This window comes from Drosophila ficusphila, unplaced genomic scaffold, assembly GCF_018152265.1.
Source record: "Drosophila ficusphila isolate 14025-0441.05 unplaced genomic scaffold, ASM1815226v1 contig_791, whole genome shotgun sequence".
Lineage (NCBI taxonomy): Eukaryota > Metazoa > Arthropoda > Insecta > Diptera > Drosophilidae > Drosophila > Drosophila ficusphila.
Window position 1 is genome coordinate 1,428,300 of NW_025064737.1, and position 21,900 is coordinate 1,450,199.

The window sequence follows — 21,900 nt, forward strand, 5'->3', positions numbered from 1 at the left end:
TCGTTAACAAAAGATACATATGTATCTCGTAGATACTTGGCTTTTGTGTTCCGAGCGCGCAATGTGCTTGGAGTTTTTCTTATTCCCTGCTGCTTGGCTGGATTTAAATGCCGAATTTTCAATGCTGCACACATCAACATCCCGGAACTGGGGACATGTGCTCACCTGTATCTGTATCTGTACCTCTACATGTATCTGTATCTGCCGAGTGCGAGGGTGTAATCACTTGTACTTAATATGCAGATGATGACAATGTGACAATCAAACCGATTCCAGGTCGCCTGGCACTTTGCCTCGACATTCCTGCGCCCCACCTCTCGATTGCCTGACGTTATGGGAATCGGATTATTATTATCATTGTTATCGTTATCGTAAAAAGCAAAGGCAGAATGCGCATTTTCCTCTTCCTTTCAAGCAGATTCGCCCGAGGCATAAACGCATTAGATCTCTCGCCCCGTCGGCACTTTGAATTCTAAAAAGGCAATTTGTTTGCATTATGATTTTTATCTTTCTGTTTGAATGGTTTGTTTTCGTTTCGAATTGCTAATGCAAAATAAAACACGAAGCTAATTTAAAGGTTTGTGACCAAAAACGGGTAAATTTCTTTATTTTGGCTTCTAACGAGTTAAGATAAATAGTTGAGAGATACATGGTAATTCACATTCTTCACAAACATATTTAAAACACATCACATTATTCAAATGAAGTGTTCAAAGTGTTGGTATTGGAAATAAATGATTTTGGCTTATCCTGTTGACCAGAATATAAGCAGTTAAATATGAGAAGAGTTTTTGTCATTTACTTACCTGGATTCTGTAAATCGCTTTCATATGAAACATTTCTGGATTCCATACCGCACGGAAAAAATACAAATTGATGCCGTAATAGCTGTGGTTAATCATGTTTGTTACGAGTCTGGCGAAGGTTCAATCGGATGTTAAAAAGTATCAATTTTTTCCCCCCAAATTTCCGCTTGCACCCACACACTCGCGGTCATTTCATTTGGAAAATGCACATTTTCATCTGGCATGTGTTAATGCAGAGGGAGGGCTGCAGATGGGCTTGCGGTATAACTTCATAAAAATGCCAGCCGGTTGCACCGCAAGATTTACTGCAGGCAGCAAAAAAATGCGGAGGAAACCCAACCGTTGCCCGTCAAAAGTTTGGCTGCGATAAATGGACTGACGAACGCGAAAGGATAACAGCAGGATACATCGTTCAGGAATACAAATGTGGGGAGCATGTTTGTTTTTTACCCAATTTGTTGCTGCCCCTTTGCGTTTTTGCTTCATGGCTTTGTTTTTCATGGAGAACCCACTCGAGCCACAAAGCGAAGGAAAAAAGGAGCCTTGAAATGGGGTAGAGTGTGGTGTGCCCTCGACGTTTTAACTGAAATGCAACAGGAGGCCGCGTGTTAATGCTGAAAAAAGGACAACAAGCCAAGGACCCTTTTGCAGCAAAGTGGCAAAGTCGTGACGAACTCTGAACTCCGGCCAAAACAAAAAGGGGGAGTGGGTCAGCTGCCAGCTGGATGTCGCGGTCACTTTTCATGCTTTCTGCTGAGCCTTTTCGGATCCCTTTTTCATTATCCTGGACGGGGCTCGTGCGGGATTTTTCGGGGCGGGCCAGCAACAAATGTCTGGGGTGAAAGTCACGCGCTGAATTTAATGCCCAGCCAATGCCCCCGAAAACGAGGCGTGTCAATGACTCTGGGTCACCAAATTGTTGTCGCTGGCAATCCGATTGCTGGCATCTCGCTGATTGCCCCACACAACTTGATGGCCAACTTTCGGTTCTCCACTTTCGATTTCGATGTTACCCATACGCCCTGTCGCACTCACAGCGATTGATTGATGAACAGAAGTGACAGCTACAATGCCAAGGAAAAGCAATCGCAGAACATTTCTCTTAGCGTTTCCATACCTGCCACATAATTACAGCTGACAAGAAATACAAGACCTCGAAAAGTAACGTCTTTAAAAGCGAATCTTTTATATATAATATATTTATTGGGATATTTAAAAAAAATTGCTCTCTTGATTGTTCTATTGTTATGGGTATTTTGGAAAGGTTCTCTTGGTTTTACATTTTGTCCTTAAACCCCTTTAAATTGTAATAATGGTGTTCTTACTATTTTAAGCAATCATGTTATAAAAGAAAAGACCAAAGACAAATTTTAATTTAAAGTCGGTCATAAATTTTGTATAAAAAATATGATTCTTTCCCTAAAAAATTACTTTGTTGCCAGCCAACGCATGAAATCGTTCCAATTCATCTCCAACCTCCATACACATAATTTTTGAAACTTAATTAGAATTTTGCTGCTTCTGAAAGGCGTCCTTGTTTTGTCTCTGGAGCCCGCATATGTTGCGCAAATTTAATTGCTCTACAAAGCCGCAAAATAGACAAACAAAAGTTCCCGCACCGCCTACAGAACATCGAAAGCGCTTCGAAGGGAGTTGAACATGAACACAAGACACAGATTTCGGCGCAAAAAAATAGAACAGAAGAACCCGCAGTCGCATTCGCAGTCTGCGGAGGCAATTTCAACTTTTCCCAGTATGTACTTAATGGAAAATGACTTTATTGTAAGCCGGTTTGAAAGCCTCTGAGCGCCAATTTTCAACACTTGCGCTATTTTATGGAATCTCCTCTAAGCAGGTTGAAAAAGGTATAAAATTATGCAAATACAACAAGTTTTTCGCACAAATAACACCACTTTATTTAATGTTAGTCTTCTGGCGGAAACATCGACTCAATATTATGACAGTATGCAACCAATGATCGGTCTTTATCATCGGGAAATATCTTTCCCAAAAACTCAAGCAGACCGGGTTGATGCTGGACAATTTCGGAATACTCTTCAAACGAAATGACGCCATCTTTGTCAGTGTCGAATTTCACGAATATGAACTCGCACATATCCTGCGAGGGCAACGGGTCAAAAGTAAACAATAATTGTTCATATATTAACTTACAGCACGGAGTTCATTGACTTCGTCGTCGTCGTCGCCGCTGAAGAATTTTTCAATGGCCAAGCCGACTACCTCACGATTTAGTGACATTGTTCCAGCACTTGTGTAAACCTACGTTAATTTAAGAGGACGGTAAAAGTATTAGTTTTATTAATAATATTGAAGAACATTTTAAGTTCAAGTTCAGTTTAGTTGTAAACTTGGTATTCTAATTATAAGAATTTAAAATTGAAAAACCTACTTTAAATCGTTAGGCAATCCTTTCAATAACTATGTTTAAGGGTAATTTGTACTAAATGGCTTAAACTCGACTAAACGATTAAAAGGATATTAATGTAAGCTTCACCACCTCAAAAGCAAATTTCATCCTCTCCTGCAAATTTCCGGTGAAGAACACAGAGAACAGCCGCATCCAAGCCTCGGGAGAAACTGATCGGCCGTCCTGCGTGATGTTCATCGAAATGCGGTCGATGATGGAAACGTCGAAGATCCCAAAGCTGACGAGGAACAGGTTGTACAGCTGGCGGGTGGACATCGAGCGGGATCCGTTGTTGAGGGCGTACTTGTAGAAGACAATTAGGAGGCTGACCACCTCGTTGGAGGAGAAATCCGTGGAGGCGGTGAAGCTCTTGATCAGACTGTTGTACATCGTGAGGAACTTGGTGTTGGCCATGTCATCCAGGGTGAGATCGATGCGGTTCATTTTGGTGGTTTCTTAAACAATTACAACAGTATTTTTTTGTTAGTTTTGGTGGGTGCTGAGGTGGTGTGTTGTGTGTGGGGGATGTGCTGAAAATGAGTAACGTTTGGGGCAAAAGCCTACTTAAAAGTGTGCGGGTTATGCAAGACAAATTGCAAATAGATTGGGTAAGTCTTAGCAGGAATCCGAGGGCCTCCAAAGAATGTAACGAGCGCAATTTAAAAGCAATATAACAGCGCCGCGACATAAAAAATACATCAGCCACGCTACATGGACTACATCTGTCCCCCATTTCGAATAAATATTTGAAACAAACCCGGCGTACACAAAGGAGGAGGCACAAGCTGAAAGCTGTGCGCATGAGAAACGCGAATATAATAATCCAAACAAAAGCGCCGAGATGGGTGTAAAGCCTTCCATGTGGAAATTCGGCGGAAATGGCTGTGTAGCCATTTTGTTTGGGGTAACAAATGTTCGGAATCTCCCTTTGTATGTGTTCCCCACACACTCCTACACACTCCCACACTCCCACACACCCACACATGCCACGCCCTCAGAAATTCCAGAGAAATGAGGAGGCGGCTAAACCGCTCGACACGGCATAATAACAATAAAATAAGAGGGAAGAGCCTAACGAAAAAAAGGGAAGAGCTGCATGGATTCACGCTCCTTAATGCCTCCAAAGTTGACATCGCAAAGTGTTGGCGGATTTACAGGCGGGTCGGGCTGGATTTTCGTATGGACTTTTGATTGATATATTTTTCGTTCAGTGTTTGGGAGAGGCTTACAGCATAAATTTCCTAAGCAAGACAAATTGTGCGAAAACCGAATTGGAAACATGTTAATTTGCATACAAAAATGTGCATAAATGGGCGGCGTTGAATCAATCAACCAAATATTTTCAATTACCGTGGAACAGTAAAACAGGGAAACATCTGTCATTGAACTCTAACAAATAAACAAACAAAAAACATATCACGTCAAACAACAACCCGCATATACAAATCATAAGAACTACATAGACATCACTTTTTGTCCCACATAAGACTGCCAAAACAGAAACAGAAACAGAAAGGACATGGAGAACCTAGACTCTACTATCAACAGCATGGAAAACAGTCGATTTGCCGCCATTTACGGCGGTCTTATCAAGGAGATCGCAGCAACTTCGAAGATGTCCACATTGGACATCACCTGTTTGATCTGCGTTTACTACAAGTTCGTTAAATTTAACGGTCCTACAGCAAAGCAGATGAAGAAAAGCCAGTTTTACCAGATATTCTTGGTGCTGTTTAACGTGGCAAACATTCAGGTCATCGAGCGTACTCTTCTAGCCATAACAAAAGATACGAATTATGTGAGTCCGCAGGCGTGGGTTAAACTCTTCGATCTCTATACAACTGAGGATCTTGACAGGCGCATGCGATTTGCTTTTGAAGTAGGTTATGGTACACCAAAAAAAAAAATAGGAAATAATTACTTCGCCTTTCCACAGGTCTATGATACTAAGGGCACTGGAGTTATCGATCGCGAGCAGGTGGGCGTGGCATGCGAGAAATTCTTTCATGATGGCGATGACGAGGACGAACTTATTGAACTCCGAGCGGTAAGATTCTACTCAAGTTATTTTAAATAAAAAGTTATGTCATTATTTTGTTTTTCAGGATATGACCGAGTTTATTATGAAAAAGTTTGATGTAGACAAAGATGGAGTTATTTCTTTTGAGGACTACTCTTCGGTGGTCTCCCAGCAGCCCATTTTGGTTGAGTTCTTGGGCTGGCTTTTTCCCTCCAGGGACGAAAAGGATCTCATGGCGCATGTTATTAATATGGACTCCCTGCTGAATTATAGTAACCCTTAATAAAGAGCCAGTGACTGATTTTCTTTTATTCCTTATTTTATTTAAAGCAAACAATAAAAATACAATATTAGTGATTAATGGGTATCCATTTAATACTGAATTTGCATTAGTTTAAATGTGTTTGGATTTTGATTCTGTTTTTCGTTTGTTTAAGTTTGATAAAAAGCTTGTGGGAATGTAAGAATATTGTGAGAATATGTAATAGTATGTCTAACAAGGATGGTTAAACGAATTTTTTTGCAATAACTATCTACAAAAGGGGCAATACCCATTAAACTTGGGTATCTGAGTCACAAGTATCTGATATATGGTTTTAGATCGCTTAAATTTTTTTTAGGTACTCTTAAAACAATTTATTCATAATTTTAATTCAGTGAGCGTTAAAAATTATACATAAGAACAAAAAAGATTTTTGAGCAATGACAATAACCATTTAGAATATTCTTAATATAGATTTGCATATTGTCCTATTATAAAATTATAATCCCTATATAAAAAATTAAATTATTTTAAATAGTTCTGTTATTAGCATAATTAAAAAAAAAAAATATTTTAAATTTAATTGAAAAATTGAGTAGGCCTAAAAAAAATGGTGTCATATAGAATGTAAACGTCTGAATCACAACTCCAAAAAACTAGAACAGAAAACACATAAAAATAAAAAAAAACTGTATTAATATTCAAAGCAAACAAAAAAAACTGAAAGCTGCAAAAAGCTAAGACAAAATAACAGAGCTCGTTAACAAGAACAAGTCATGGAAAATCTAGATACCACCATTGGTAACATGGAGAACAGTCGATTCGCCGCTCTCTATGGCGGTTTGATCAAGGAGTTGTCCGCTAATTCGGAGATGTCCCAGATGGAAATCACCTGTTTACTCCTTGTTTATTACAAGTTCTGCAAAGCCAATGGGCCCAATGCTAGGAAAATGACCAATAAGCAGTTCTTCGAAATATATTTGGTGTTGTTTAACGTTGCAAGTAGGCAGATCATTGAACGCACTCTTCTGGCCATCACAAAGGACACGAAATTCGTGAGTCCCCAGGCATGGATTAACCTTTTTTATCTCTACACAACCAGCGACATCCACGTGCGAATGAAATTTGCCTTCGAGGTGAGAACGAGTGGATACTTACACAGGAAATAGCCTTAAGTGATGTTTTTACAGGTGTACGACACGAAGGGAACCGGCGTTATTGATCGAGAACAAGTCGGCAGGGCATGTGATACCTTTTTTGTCGGGGACGACGAAGATGAAATTAACGAACTTAAGGCGGTGAGTATTACGAAGGAGAACTTTGTTAAAAATTGTATTTCGTTTTTTATAAAACACTTAAATTGCAAAACAATCGCAGTTCTTAGAGGGCCCTAAATAAGATATATTTCATTAATGAGCGCGGCCTAAATCATTTTATTTTCTCTTTAAGGATATGACTGAGTTCCTAATGAAAAAGTTCGATCTGGACAGGGACGGCGTTATTTCTTATGAGGACTATTCCACTGTCGTCATACAGCAGCCAGTTTTAGTCGAATTCTTGGGCTGGTTGTTCCCATCGAAGAAAGACAAAGATCTGTTGGCCCATTGCATAAACTTGCATTTGGATCTAAATTAAAATGACGAATTTAATTAAAATGACGACTTGTGAAAGCTATCGTTACTGATTTCTTTTTTATACCCTTGCAGAGCAAAGGGTATTATAATTTTGGCCAGAAGTTTGCAACGCAGTGAAGGAGACACCTTAGACCCCATAAAGTATATATATTCTTGATCAGCATCACCATCTGAATCGAAATTCGTCTGTACGTCTGTCCGTCTGTCCGTCTGTCCGTCTGTCTGTCTGTCCGTCTGTCCGTCTGTCCGTCTGTCCGTCTATCCGTCTGTCCTCCTGTCCGTTTCTGCCCAAACTAGTCTCTCAGTTTTAAAGCTATCTTGCTGAAACTTTCCCAAAAGGTGTGTAGTTATTGCACGCAGTATATAAGTCGGAACGGCCCGGATCGGGCGACTATATAGGATAGCTCCCATACAAGAGATTGAATTACAAAATTCTAACGCCGTTGTTTTTAATCAGATCGACTTGATTTCTTCTAGATGGCGTTCATATAGCCATAGGAAAGATCGAAAAATCTATATAGAAATAACGGAAATAAAATTATTACATCGTTGTTGCTTTTTGGAATATAGAGTTTTCTAACGACTCTTGAATTACGAATTAAATTTTATAAAAATCGGACAACTATATCATATAGCTGCCATATGAACAATAGTCGAATATATGGATAATTAGTAGAAAAATCGTCTTAGCTTCGATGATGTTTAACCTTTATATATTTTGTTTGACATATTTGATGACTACAAGGGTATATAAGCTTCGGGTGGCCGAAGCTAGCTTCCTTTCTCGTTTTGGTATAAAAACTGGTCAAATATAACAGATCATTTGAAAGTGAATTTCATAGCTCAAGAATAAGTGGCGAAAATTTAAAACAATATAAAAAATGAATTTTAAATGATTGACCCAGTATAGTATGCTACTAGCTTGTCTTATTCCATCTGAATCGAAATACGTCTGTACGTCTGTCCGTCTGTCCGTCTGTCTGTCTGTCCGTCTGTCCGTCTGTCCGTCTGTCCTCCTGTCCGTTTCTGCCCAAACTAGTCTCTCAGTTTTAAAGCTATCTTGCTGAAACTTTCCCAAAAGGTGTGTAGTTATTGCACGCAGTATATAAGTCGGAACGGCCCGGATCGGGCGACTATATAGGATAGCTCCCATACAAGAGATTGAATTACAAAATTCTCAGGCCATTGTTTTTGATCAGATCGACTTGATTTCTTCCACATGGCGTTTTCTAGTTACTATTGAGTTTCGGGTTAAATTTTATCGAAATCGGATAACTCTATCATATAGCTGCCATAGGAGAGATCAAAAAATATATATAGAATTAAAGGAAATTAGTTGATTACGTCATTGTTTTTCATCACACGACTATGATTTTTTGAGTATCAAGTTTATTAACTAGCCTTGGTTCATAAAAAAAATTTCATAAAAATCGGACAACTATATCATATAGCTGCTATAGGAAAGATCGGAAAATCTATATAGAATTAACGGAAATAAAATGATAACATCCTTATTTCTCATCAGAAAATCATGATTTTTGGAATATAGAGTTTTCTAACGACTCTTGAATAACAAATACAATTTCAGCAAAATCGGACGACTATATCATGTAGCTGACATATAAACAATATTCAAAAATATGAAAAATTAATAGAAAAGTTGTCGTTGCTTCGATGTTGTTTAGGCTTTGTGTATTCTGTTTGAAATATTTGCTGACTGCAAGGGTATATAAGCTTCGGCTTGCCGAAGCTAGCTTCCTTTCTTGTTTTAAGGTAATTTATGTAAAATCGTTGACAGCTGGTTTTATGTATTTCAATTTGGTGGAGTATGCAAACCTGGATAGCTTATGCTAATTGGATGGATAAAACCATAGCACAATTGCAATGTCACTGAGTGTAAAAGGATACCTTTACTCGAATCGAGTCATTTAATAATTGGGTAATAAACAAGATTTCGGACCAGCAGAGTATGATTTAAAGCTGAGTGAAAGCGATAATGCCTTGCCTGGTTATAAAAGCCTAAGCCCACCGGCTCAGCGGGCATTTGTGGTCGGCTAGGGTTCTCGACCCAATTCAAGGCATCCCATAATTATATGCCCCACCGCAGACGCACATGCCGCAGTGGCTGGGATTCAGTGGCAGGTCGGAAGTGGAAGTCGGTTAAGTAGCTCATTAACTTCAATGCGTTTGATTACATTACATACGGTTTTGTGCGGCGTTCGAGCCAAACAATTTGAGAATTGTGTGCGCCGGCACTCTCTTTTCCTCCCGTTCCCGCCCTTTACATCATCTGATAATTTGCTCGATTCAATTGGCATTTGCAAGTATTTGGGACATGACTAAGCCGCAGAATGCTCACGTATTGCCATGATTTGGCATTTATGCAGTGGCATTATGTGTTTCGAATTGATTTACATTAATTGTTGCCAGCGGGCGGCTTTTAATCCAGTTTCTAGTTTCCCACCAAAAACCTGCGCCCGACATCAAAGTTGTAGTTTCATTAAAACTCGAAACCGGGTTGGCTTGATCGACTGGCTGCATTTGACAACCACCAGACTCGAAGCCCCATATCAACGGTCTAAGCCAGCATGTGGCCCAAGGCCTTAAGTTGGCAGAACTTCCCGGCCGAGGTGGCCTTTTGTCGAACCGTCCGTCGACCGTCGTCCGCCATCGGGCAACATGTTTGAGTCTCGCTGGCATCAACATTAATTATCCCTGATAGTAATCATGCAATTTGTACGTGAGCCAGAGCCAGCCAGCGCTCCTCGGGCCATCGGCATCCATGCTGCGGTCTTTATTGTGGCATTAACAGCAGCATCCGCATGGCCTGCAGCCCCGCAGCATCATTATGCTCATTATTGTCGTCAAAGGCGTGCAGGGCGTTCCGCCGGAGGCCCGGAGACCCGTACACTCGTACACCCGTACACCTGAAGACCAGGGCAACTGGAGAACTGGGAAGACGAAGCGGGGGCACGGAGGTCTGGAGATCCGGGGACAATGCGCGTTTGATGAATTGCATTAGGACATGTATGTAATTATAATCAATTAACCAAGGCGGGCATGTGGTGCCCAGCAATTTGCTCTGCAGTTGAAGGGACAGATGAGCACCGGGTGAACGTAAAGTGGAGCTTTTCAGACTGCGTACCTTTGCTTTTAAGGATAAACGACGATAATGTCGCTTGATCAATTATTTGTAATTTTAAGTAGTATATCTAATTAAAGAACAAAATGCTTAAAACGGAAAAATCTATTTGTTTTTCTCTGCCTATTAAATAATAAATTTCTTATCCTTTAAATATAATTAGTTGTTTATGCTTTTATATTTGAGTAACAATTTATTAAAATTTTCAACCTAAAATGAGTTATATCACAATTAAATTAAATCATATATAAAAAAACATTTATTTAGTTTTAGTTTATGTCTTGAAATGTCAAAGTTGTTCGATAAAATAATTTAAATCAGGAAACACAGCAACTTTCTCCTCAGATTTAAGCTGAGTTCCACCCACAGAAATTCATCGCCGCTTGCCGAAGTTCCTAATTGTATCTCCTTCGAAATCTAACCGCAGTCCATTGACAATCTTGGGTGATGGCCGCAAGTGACTTTTGGGCTATCAATGGCCAGGCCGAGTTGGCAAAGCAAACAGACCATTTAGCTCAGTGGACAATGCAAACTTTGGGAGCAAACGGGGCGGAAAAGTCGACCCGCTGCAATTTTCGATTAAAATTCCAGTTTGCAATTCAATTAAACACTAATTAAAAGACATTTTTCCGCCGAGCGTTCCCTTTGACAACTTGCCTCACTCACTTGCCACTTGCCACTCCCTCCCGGGGAAATTCTCGTTTGTGTCTCGGGGTTTTCCCCGGGGATCTCGGGGCTGTCAAAGCGGCAGCGGATGTTAGGCCACCCACTCGGGATAAGGCGACTCGACAAATGCGCACAAACTGTGATAAATGAAGGCGAATCGAGGGGCCAGTTGGTGCGGAATGAGGCGGGATCCTGGCATAATGAATGCCATGGAAGAGCCGGGAAGATAAAACACAAGAAAAACGAACCGGAGCAGAGGGACAGAGACTGGAAAAGGGAAAGGAAAAGGGAAAGAGAAGGGCCAAGGAATCAAAGCCAAGTATTTTTTGCTGCATTTCTGCACCGGCTTTTGGCTTTGACTCTCTGTGGGACAGTGTAAGCGAGTGAGTTAATTTCTGGCCAACTCAAAAGCTTCACGGAATTTGAGTTCGTTAAAGAAATTTTCACCTCCGCCTCTTTTTCAACCTGTGTCCTCTTCCGGGCGCCAACTACTTTGCGGCAAATTGAGAAGGCAAACACAAACAAAACCGGTTAAAGGGCAAGAGCGTTTGTCAATTATCTCCCACGCAGGCAAACAAAATGTGTGTGCTTGTCCTCAAGTTTTTCAGAAAACCTTGTTGAGTTTACAAAGCTTCAAATTTTCTAGAATAAACTGAGTTAGAGTTTTGATCATTTAAAAATATTAATCTGCAATTGATTACCTTTTCAAATTAAAATATTATATTAGGGAGTCTTATTAAAACCTTGACAAAATGTCACTAACATGCATATAAAATTAACCTAGCATCATTTTAATTGTTTAAAGTATGTACTATGATTAAGAAAAACTTCGTAAACCAAAAGTAAAGTGGCAGTAACTTAAACGAAGAAGAAGAAGAAGAGGAAGAAATAGACTCTTAAGTAGATCTAAAATTAAGCTATTAAGCGTGCGGTGTTCTTATTGTTACAGAGTTCTGGTATATTTTACTGATCCTTAATATACGAATTTATTACACTTTTTGAACATTTTATATATTTCTTGACTTTGAATAAAACCTAAGCTTGATTTGCCAAATTCTTCGATTTTGGAGCTAACTTAACATTCGATTAAAATCACTGCATTTAATCTCCCAAATTATAAGCTCCATTGGCTCACCAGGAAAAGTTCGCGGAATCAATTACCAGAGCCCAGAAGTTTGGCTAATTACCCGCTATTTTGCGGGGAATTTCGCAATGCGATACAAAAATGTCAGAGCAACTTAGAGCGGCTAAGAAGAGCTATCATCTGAGTGCAGCTCAAAGTCAGGAGCCGTCAAAGGCGGAGGACTTTTGAGCGCTTTCCATTTTCCGCTTGGCTGTGCTCGTCAAAGCTCGGAGCGGATGAACTGGCGGATGCATCCTGGCAGGAAGAGCGATGGCGAAAGGGGTACTTAACGGGAAGCCGTCTTGTCCTGGCCAGAAATATTGGATGGCAATTTGTCGGAAACTGCTTAATTGCATCGCAGCTCGAATTCGCAACCCTTTTCTTCTTTCCCCATTTTTTGTGGACCAAACTTTTGTGCACTTGACATCGAACCCCGCTAAATGGCTTAGTGTATCTTTTCGTTGCCGGCTTAGCTGCATATCATTATGATTAAAATTCAACTTATTGGCGCTTTTTTGTTCACAGCATGACCAGCACAATTTTATGGTCATGGCTCGACCTTCAGCCTCTCAAAAGTTTTATTCTCCCTTGTTGCTTTTGCAATTGCTGTTTTTTTCTCGATGGCTCTCAGCGCAGAGGGTCCGGCTAATGCCATAATCCGATTTGGGATTGGAAATTCATAGTATTTTCATAAAAAAGAGCAAACAAAGGGCAAAACAAAAAACAAAAAGAACCCCATATACAGCAATAATAATTGCCAGGACGTGGTCGGCAACGCGAACATAAAAAATAAAGCTCCGTACGGACGAGATCATCGATGGGAAAATGCGGAAGTGGATCCGCATAAATTTCGAACTAATTACAATTTCAGAGAACGGCACATTCCCACGAACAGTCACATATTTGAACAATCAATGCGAAAACTATAACAATTACAAACACAGAAACCAATAAACGAAAAAAACGAGGAAAATGCTCCCTTGGGGTCAATTCAGTTTTCGGAAAATTAATATTTGCTTACCCTAACTTAAAGCCTTATTTTCAGAAAATTATAAAATAATATAAACTTATTTTAAGATAATAAAGGTTCTGTATTCCATAAAGGTGGGAAACATTTTTGTGTTTATTTTAGGTCTATCAAAATAATGCTTATATTTTGTAAAAAGTGTATATATACTATTTTTATTTTACATGATCAAAACAAACATTTTGAAAATAGCTTTATTTCAGGACTTCATTGGTTTTTCTTTTTTAATGAACGAATGCAGAAATGCAACTTTGTTTGTTGAAATCTGGACCAAAAACAAATTTATTTTCGAAAAATCATTTAATTTATTCTATTAATAAAGCCGAATTTTTTCTAGGGTATATCAGCGTACAGTTTTTGGTGAGTGCGCTAAATGGTTGAAACTTGAACCCACATTTCGAAAAGAGATGCTTTTGTGTGTGCGTTTGGGCTTTTGGCTTTCTGCTGTTAAACCCATTTGGTGGGCCGATGCCGTCTGCTCGACCACAGTGAAAACTCATTAATTTATTCTTCGTTCCGTTTGTTGAACTTAAAATAACAACGTTAATCCGCTTAGCGCTGCCATTCAACTAAAAACAACGCCGAGAACAACAGCTGGAGAAGCCTTCTCGTCTGGCTCATCACTTTATACACTATAAAATAGGAAGGTTAAATTACAACTAAATAAATTTACTTGCAGGAAAAAGAATGTATGTTAACTTTTGTAGATAAATTAGTTGCCGAGACTAAATTACTACTAGGTACACCCATAAACAATTAATTGCGACATTTATGATAAAATGGAACTGTAGGTTTTGGTGAATTTTATTTTGGATGTATTTGAAGCTAAGAATAGTTACGTCTTAAATTTCCGAATAATTTTCAATTCACTTTCATTTTTTTAGGTGTCCGTTTGCTGTAGGCGTTGCTGTCTCTTTCGTTGACTGTGTTCCTGTCTCTTTCGTTGGCTGTGTTTCTGCACTCAGCGGACTGCGGTTTTTACTGACAATGGCGATGACGATGACGATGACTATAGGAATGGGAATGGGAATGGTGATGACGATGACAGTGACAATGTCGCGCCGCCTACAAACAAAATGAATTAAGGAAACCGCAATGCCATAGTTACAGTGGCGAACACCCTCACTCAGCCACCGTTTATCCATAAATGTGTGTGTGTGTGTGGGACAGCTTTCAAGTTTTAAGCTGACTTCAAGTTGTTGGCAAACTCCGGGACAAGAAGTCAAGTAATGACCCGAAAGCCAATGGAGGAAGCACTTCGCTGTGGATTCAACTTGCAGATGCAGGTAAAACTTTAATCCTCCGAAAATAAATTCCCGGAAATTCGTTACCTCTTCCAATATTGATACGGGGAGCCGAGAACCACAAACTGTTGAGCTAAGGGAACCCGGTTTTGTTTTTATGCAAAGCTATAAACAAATCTGCTTAGAACTACACAACCCCAAGCAGCAAACATCTCTATTTATGTGCACAAATATATATATATATAGATATAGCTATATACCTAGTCCTCATCTTTGTTTTGGGTCCAACAACTCAATGTGCATAATTTCATTTTTTCTCTCCTTGTTCTGGGTCTTGAAACCCAAACACTCCGGCCTCCCAAGACAATCGAAATTCGATAATATTCGACTTACAAGAGCAAAAAAAGCGATGGGGCTGAAACCAAAGACAGTGCCGCAGGACACACAAATGGGTCAGCAAAAGGAGCAGCCGGGTGCCAGAGCGAAAACCCATCAAAATAAACTACAGCTTAGCTTTGAAATTTGATGACAGAAGGGGAAAAAACGGAGCCAGGAGGATAGGAAATACGAGTATAAAAAACAATGAAAATGCCCCGAATGCATGCTAAATAGAGAATTTACGTAAATGGATTTCTAGGCATTTTCGCATTTTAGCCTGGGAATTGAATATAAACTTTGTCTGTCTGTGTCCCTTTTCTGTCTATCGCAGGACAAACCGACATGCGTGCGTGTTAGTGTGCGAGTGTGCGGTGCGTGTGTGTGCGTGTGGTCTACCAACATTAATAGGCCAAGTTTAGGCAAAGATTTCGTTTTATTATGTGCAAATTTATGAAAGGCTTTGGGCCGGGACTCCAGCATTTTAATCGTTGCCTCTCGTTGAAAACCCGGCCATTTATGTACTTATGTATCCTGGCTCGCAGTGCCCCACCCCTTCCCCTCTCCTTTTCTCTGCTCCGGCCACTTTGCCAGCCAGTGGGCTGTGGTGAAGGAATAATTGGATATCCTTGTTACTTATTTACAGTCCTTCTGCACAGCACTGCACTGCAACTTTTGGTCCACTCTGTCAGCTCCGACTGGGCTCGGGTTCTTGGATTTGGTCTCCTACTTGGAGCTCCAAGCTCCGTGCTCCAAAGGCTGAGACTGAGACTGACGTTGACGTTTGTTAGCTTTTCAAAATGCTTTAAGTAAGTTTAATGGCTTCCCTAAGCTGTCCCGAAAGTGCTGCAAAGTATCCATGGCAGTGGAGCGAGCTGGACCTTCACAGAGGGAGAAATCGTAAATGTTTCAGCAAATGGAAACTCTATACATCCAGTATGCAACTGTTAGATACGCTCTATTTTACCCTCTTGTTCCGGGTTGTGTATGTGTGGCTCCTTTCTAACATTTTTCCATTGAAGAGTTGTTTTATTTTACCGCTTACTTAAGGAGCTATTTAAATAAGACCTTTTAATCAAATACATTCTGGTTTGTTCTGATTATCACTTAATAGATATCTGATTTATTAATTTTTGATTTCGTAATTAACCTCATTTACAATATATAAATAAAAGAATGCAGTTTTTGTATTAAGCAGTTTGTTTCGTTTGTTTTTTCATTTATATCTTTGAAAAACATCTGTTGACTTTATTTATTGTCTTGTGCCAATGGAACGTGCCCCGGGTAGTGTGTTTTGCAATGCACTGTAAAATTCAGTTGATTGCTTCCCATGTTTGCATCCTTTCTCACTGATTCCCCGCCCTTTCCTCACTCGCTGCAAAAATCCGGCAGGACGACAAACAAAGACGGCAAGTCCTGCTATTTTTCCACTGGTTCACTTTGCTTCCGTGTTTAGCTGTTCCCAGCTTCCGCTGTTGTTTCACTTGCCTCTTGGGGCAGTCCTTCGCCCCGCACTGTTCCGATGCGCTTATCCAGCTAGCAGGACATGGGGGACATGAGGGACATGGGAGACGTGGCAAGGACTAGGTCGTCGAGCAGGGGCGACAATCTCAAATGGGAATTAGCGCGGTCTGTAATAAGGATCGCCGACGCAATCGCCGGCGCACAATCATTGGCCTGTGTAAACCTGCACTTAGCGTGGTCATCGGTCCGCCTGCAACGCGAGTCCTGCATCCTGCGGATACGCGGCTGTGTATCCCAGCTGGGCGCAAATGGTGGCACGCTTTGTGCGGCTTCCGCTCCGCCGGCTAATACCCAAATGGATGTTTAGTGTAAGTCGACCCGCACCGCCCTCTTCTTTTACAGGGTAGTCGGGGCAACAATGGGTTTACTAGATTCGGGCGATAAATCAATTAGGGGTTTTTAAGCGGTAGTAAATTGCTTACATGCTTTCTTTTTCCGAATGTTTTTGATCACAATGGTTGGCAATCATAGTTTTCTAGAGCAAAACTATTTAATATTGATAATTATAAATATTTTTGCAGAACTTTTGAAAAGTTGTATTACAAAAAACATTTCTAATGCTAAGGTTCATATTTTTTAAGGGATAGACTCGCTAGTTACTAGTTTATCAGCTTGTAAAAAGGGTGGTTTTACATTGTATGTTATACAAGTATTATAGAAAATGTTCATGCAGTTTCTTTTGAAAAATGAAAGCTTTTGGCACTAATTAATTTAATGGCCAGATTAAGATTAATTAGATTAAGAACCAATCGAAACTAGAGGGTGTCTCATGGTCGAATCACTTTCCTTCGACCTTCTCAGCTGTCCCTTTTCGGCATCCTTGTCGCCAACCGCCATTGTTCCAGGCTTTGGCCACATCCTCTTTATGTTTTGCTTAATTTCTCTTTCGTTCTCTGTGTGCCTTTGTTTTTGTGCCGGCTTTGGGTCCAGTCCTGGATCCGGCGTAATTACGTTGCTTGTTATTGTTGACAAAGTCGCCGTCGTCATCGTCATCGAGTCCTTGCCTCAGCGAGTTCGAGTCGCACGTTGTTGCTCATTTCTGCTTAAAACTTAATGACACTTTTAGTTAATTATCGCGGTGGATTTGCAAAATTAAGCGATTTGGGCATAATTACAAGGGATTATGTGGCCAGATTTTTTCGGTCTTCCTTTTATGTCCCTAACCGCAATGGCTGAGGGACCCAGGACAGTGGATTCCCTTTTTGATGGTGCATAAATTAATTCCGCCTTGTTGGTTAAACACAATTCCCAATTCATTTAAAAGGTTGGTTTTTAAGGTAGTCTGGTCCAAAACATTTAAGCGCACCTAAGACTTTTAAGATTCTCTCTTCTTGGCTTTGGCCAAAAGTGCAGCAAGGCCAACTTGAGCAAATAATTTGTGCGTTAAGCTTAACGGAAGCCCAACAAAAAAATGCATGAAACCGCAGGAGAAACTTTTTAGACAACAATTTCGCAAACTTTTCACAAGTGCTGCAAATTGTAGCAAAAGACGAAGAAGGAGGATGTCGGGGAAAAATGCCGAATGTCGATGTGGATGTGGTTGCAGATGCGGATGAGAATGCGGCAACTTGTATTTGCCCACTTAGACAACGAACGAGTTAAAATTTATAGGTATTTCGGGCAAAATCTCGCCGAGTATAAACCACTTAGGCTGAGATCCAGAAAAGGGGAGTGGCCTAGCCACTTTTGCGAGCGTTCTCCTACCTTGGAGCAGGCAGCACTTTTGCCTGCCGCTGCACTCGCAGCGCATAAATCAGCCATGAGGAGCAGCCAAGTGCCAGGACCTGGCTCACGCGTGTGTGGTTGTGTGAGAGTCGAAGTCCGTGTTACCAAAAACCAGGTGGAATGGCTAAAATGGTTCTTAAGACCACCGAGTTATCCTAAAATGCACGAGGATTAAGTTGCGGCATCTATCTACCCTGTTATTTGGGACTCCATAATATGATTTGTTTTGATATGCTATCATATCGTTTGACGCACTTCATGTTATATTGCCAACTATCTTTAATTTAGATGTACGAATGTAAATAAAAATTACATTGCAATCATTTGGAATAACCACAATTAAGTGACGAGTTACTTTATAAATTTAGGTACATAAATAAATTTGATGAACATATTTGTAAAACCTTAAATCTTATCGGAATTACATAAATGGAAATCTAGTTTTTTCTTTCAAAGAATTATTGTATTGTAATGACTTAAAACAAACGGAGCACCAAACCTCCCTTTTAAAAAAAACCCTCGAATATTAAAGCCTTCCCTTTTCCACCACTTTTACCTATGCGAACTTTTTATTTTAAGCCAAACTTTTCTTATATTTCATTGTATTTTTCGCACCACACTGCCTTTTAAGCGGGAATATTGAAGGGAAACTATAAATAAAGCAAATAACAATAAATTCTGTAAATCAACAAGCAAACAACAGCAACATACGAAGTCCAGGGGCCAGGAGAGCACTTAGCCGTAGGCTCCGGGCAAAACATAAAGAAGATTTCATTTAATTTCTGTGGTCAGCCGGTTGGAGTGGTCTGGCTCGCCTTTTCGAGCACTCGAGTGGCGGGAAAAAATCAGCATAGAACTGCATCGAAAACGGTGAGCAAAATGGGGGAAAAGGGGGCGAGGGGAACTTGTAAGTGGATCCAGATCCAACATGAGTTGCATTTGCATACAAAGAGCTTTTACTGTTCTTCTGCTGTTGTCATTTCTTTATTGCACTCCTGCCCCACTGAAAGGATACCACACACACACGTATACAGTGGCTCATATCCAGCCGCCTATGCACACAAGTAAATCGTGTATGTGGGGGATGACAGGCTATTTAATAGTTACCTGTTCACTTGGCCAGACTTCTTTTGCTGCTGGCCAGGTCCTTGTCTTCCGCAATAAAGTTTACATAACTTCCAAAGAATACTTCGAGATGTGCTTGGAAAGAATTTCTGCATGTGGTCGGGCTGTGTGTGTGCGTGAGATGTTATGCAAACAGAGCTTAAACCACTTTTTGCTGATAACATAGACGAATGTTGCATTTTCGTAGCACACTTTTTCGGGCAGATTACCAAATAAAACAAAATCAGTAATAAACATGCACCAATATATCAAAAGTTATTCTGTTTGGATAGAAATGCAGATGGATTCGTGATTGTGTAGCAAACGTTATTGTAGATATACTAAATATTATTTTTAGGATATTATAAGCGATAGAGAAATCTAAAAATAATTTCTCTTTCCAAAACTGGGTTGACAATAAAACCACCTAAGTCATGTCATCTAAATCTCACTTTACGTTATGTGCATCTCGTATATCTTAATCTGAAAACAACACTAAGAAAAAATAGTTTTCAGTTTAAACGACCACTTCTTGTTGTTATGCAACACTGTGCAGCTGGCAGCTGTAGGGCCATAATCCCAGTGAAATGGCGTGAAAGCTAAGTGTTATGCCCCATCTGTGTTTTCTCAGCGACAGCCGAGCTGGGATATGGAATGGGAAAATGTTCACACACGAATATACGTATTGTGGTACTGGAATATTTGCTCAGCATACCTGAGTTTCCTCTGAAAAGTTGTTGTGTTTCCTTCCTTTGCTCCCCTCAAATTGTTTGCCCATTGTGCGTATTTATTATTGGCCGGGCATCAATGCTGCAAGTGGCATATGAATTATTTAAATACTCCTATCAGCCTTTGTTATAAAAGTCTCCGAGAGATAGTTATAAATTTTTAAATTCTTAAGGTATTTACTTCACAGACTGTAAAAAATTAACAAGAAAGGAAGCTAGCTTCGGCAAGCCGAAGCTTATATACCCCTGCAGACTTCAAATATGTTGAACAAAGTACATAAAATGTAAACAACATCGAAGCTATGACGATTTTTTAATTTTCCATATATTAATTCATAACTCAAGAGTCCCTTGTCTGATGAAAACCAACAATGTTATAATTTTATTTCTGTTATTTCTATAAAGATTTTTCGAATTTTAGTATTTAAAATTAAAACATGTATTAATATATAAATAATACATTTACAATAATAAATGTATTAATTTTAAATAAACTACAAATGTACAACCGAAAAAGGTTTGAGGAAAGCAAAACACATGTGGGCTTAAATTTTGAAGTGCAGGCAGAACGCAAGTAGGACGAGAATGGCATCGACTTGAGGTAGGTTGGAGCTATCCTTTCCACTGAAAATAAAATATAAGTTTTTAAAGGCTACAAAGTTGAAGTAAAGCTTAAGTACTCGATGGGCCTTGGAACATTTTTTTTGAACTCCCCATTCACATTTCCTGGTGGATAATATCGCACTACTACGAAGGTGCCTCCAAGTCGATCTCTGGCTTGGCCATGACCCATTTTTTCAGTTTTTTTCCACACCAAGGCGGTAAAATGGGATGTTTTCATGTCAAACCCAGGCTTGCTAAAATCGTAATATTTGATTTCATCGTACCAATCTTGAACACATTTCTCGGGATCTTTAAATCGGTGGCACAAGTTTTCACCGTAATTTACTGTATCTCTTGACTGATCCACTTCTCCTTTGTCGACCAGCTCCTGTTGAAGCGTTTGATGGAGTAAATGATCAATCCCTATAATTTTAGAACACACGCAAGGGACATACTCTCGCATGTCTCTCACATTCACGCGTTAGCTTGTCGTCCAGTGTCAGTGGTGGAGAGCCGTGTTTTTCCCTCAACTGGTTGTGCTTGTCAAGGCTTTCCGTCTTGGGGCTGGCCTCGACTACCAAAAACTGTAAGTATTCTCGTTAAAGTGTTGGTGTTCAGGAACATTTGAAATTTAAATATTTTACCCAACAGAAAGCCACAACTAGTAATGTGTTCACCAAAGCCATTTCTAGTGTTATGCACAAAGTAAGTATGAATAATTTGACAAGTCTCAGATTTGTATAAGATATTTGGCCTCGGGTACCATGATCTCAAAATAGTTTTCGAAACGGTTATCCTGTATTTACGGGGTGAACCACACCTTTTACTGAAAATTAATGCTATAAAGCTAAAGTAAGAACAAAATACTCGATGTTGTGTAGTTATTGCACGCACAGGAAAGTTCGAAAAATAAATATATAAATAATGGAAAAAAAATTTTAACGTCGTAGTTTTTAATCTCGCGAGCGTGATTTTCAAAACATGGAATTTTTTAATAACCTTCGAGAAAAAATTCCATTAAAAGTCGACAAGCTTATCATATAGCTGCCATAGGAAAGATCGAAAAATCTATATAGAAATAACGGAAATAAAATGATAACACCGCTGTTTTTCATCAGACAAGCATGATTTTTATACCCTTGCAGAGCAAAGGGTATTATAATTTCAGGAGACACCTCAGATGCCATGAAGTATATATATTTTTGATCAGCATCCCGTTCTAAATCGAAATAAGTCTGTCCGTCTGTGCAAAAAAAAAAACAACCACGCATTGACTACCTTCGCTTCGGTCGCCAGCTCAGCAAGCCCAAACACAATAACCACGAAAACCGATACAGACATCATAACTCGCTCGCGGTCCAATGTTATCAAAGCTCTTTCTGAAGAAGCGAACAAAATTAAAAAAAAATTAAAAATTAATAGAGGAACCAGATCTGATGGTCCTCAACGATGGATCTCCCACACATTTACCACCCACAACTCCCTAACC

The 21,900-nt window shown here is 39.8% G+C and overlaps 4 protein-coding genes across 4 annotated transcripts; 2 read left to right on the plus strand and 2 right to left on the minus strand.

Moving 5' to 3' along the window:
- Window positions 1-2,697: 2,697 nt before the first annotated feature.
- Window positions 2,698-3,776, minus strand: LOC108091756 (EF-hand calcium-binding domain-containing protein 1). Its single transcript, XM_017191099.2, has 3 exons — window positions 3,325-3,776; window positions 2,979-3,086; window positions 2,698-2,925 (listed from the first exon to the last, which is right to left on the minus strand). The coding sequence occupies exons 1-3, from the start codon at window positions 3,676-3,678 to the stop codon at window positions 2,731-2,733; spliced, it is 657 nt and encodes a 218-aa protein (XP_017046588.1). The 5' UTR covers window positions 3,679-3,776; the 3' UTR covers window positions 2,698-2,730.
- An 829-nt stretch (window positions 3,777-4,605) lies between these two features.
- On the plus strand, window positions 4,606-5,563 carry LOC108091750 (EF-hand calcium-binding domain-containing protein 1-like). Its single transcript, XM_017191095.1, has 3 exons — window positions 4,606-5,113; window positions 5,171-5,281; window positions 5,340-5,563. The coding sequence occupies exons 1-3, from the start codon at window positions 4,754-4,756 to the stop codon at window positions 5,535-5,537; spliced, it is 669 nt and encodes a 222-aa protein (XP_017046584.1). The 5' UTR covers window positions 4,606-4,753; the 3' UTR covers window positions 5,538-5,563.
- Window positions 5,564-6,161: 598 nt separating this feature from the next.
- Window positions 6,162-7,190, plus strand: LOC108091747 (calcium and integrin-binding protein 1-like). Its single transcript, XM_017191089.2, has 3 exons — window positions 6,162-6,652; window positions 6,707-6,814; window positions 6,966-7,190. The coding sequence occupies exons 1-3, from the start codon at window positions 6,293-6,295 to the stop codon at window positions 7,149-7,151; spliced, it is 654 nt and encodes a 217-aa protein (XP_017046578.1). The 5' UTR covers window positions 6,162-6,292; the 3' UTR covers window positions 7,152-7,190.
- Window positions 7,191-20,223: 13,033 nt separating this feature from the next.
- On the minus strand, window positions 20,224-21,144 carry LOC108091732 (Golgi-associated plant pathogenesis-related protein 1-like). Its single transcript, XM_017191076.1, has 4 exons — window positions 21,056-21,144; window positions 20,867-20,995; window positions 20,489-20,799; window positions 20,224-20,432 (listed from the first exon to the last, which is right to left on the minus strand). The coding sequence occupies exons 1-4, from the start codon at window positions 21,095-21,097 to the stop codon at window positions 20,354-20,356; spliced, it is 561 nt and encodes a 186-aa protein (XP_017046565.1). The 5' UTR covers window positions 21,098-21,144; the 3' UTR covers window positions 20,224-20,353.
- Between the last annotated feature and the right edge of the window lie 756 nt (window positions 21,145-21,900).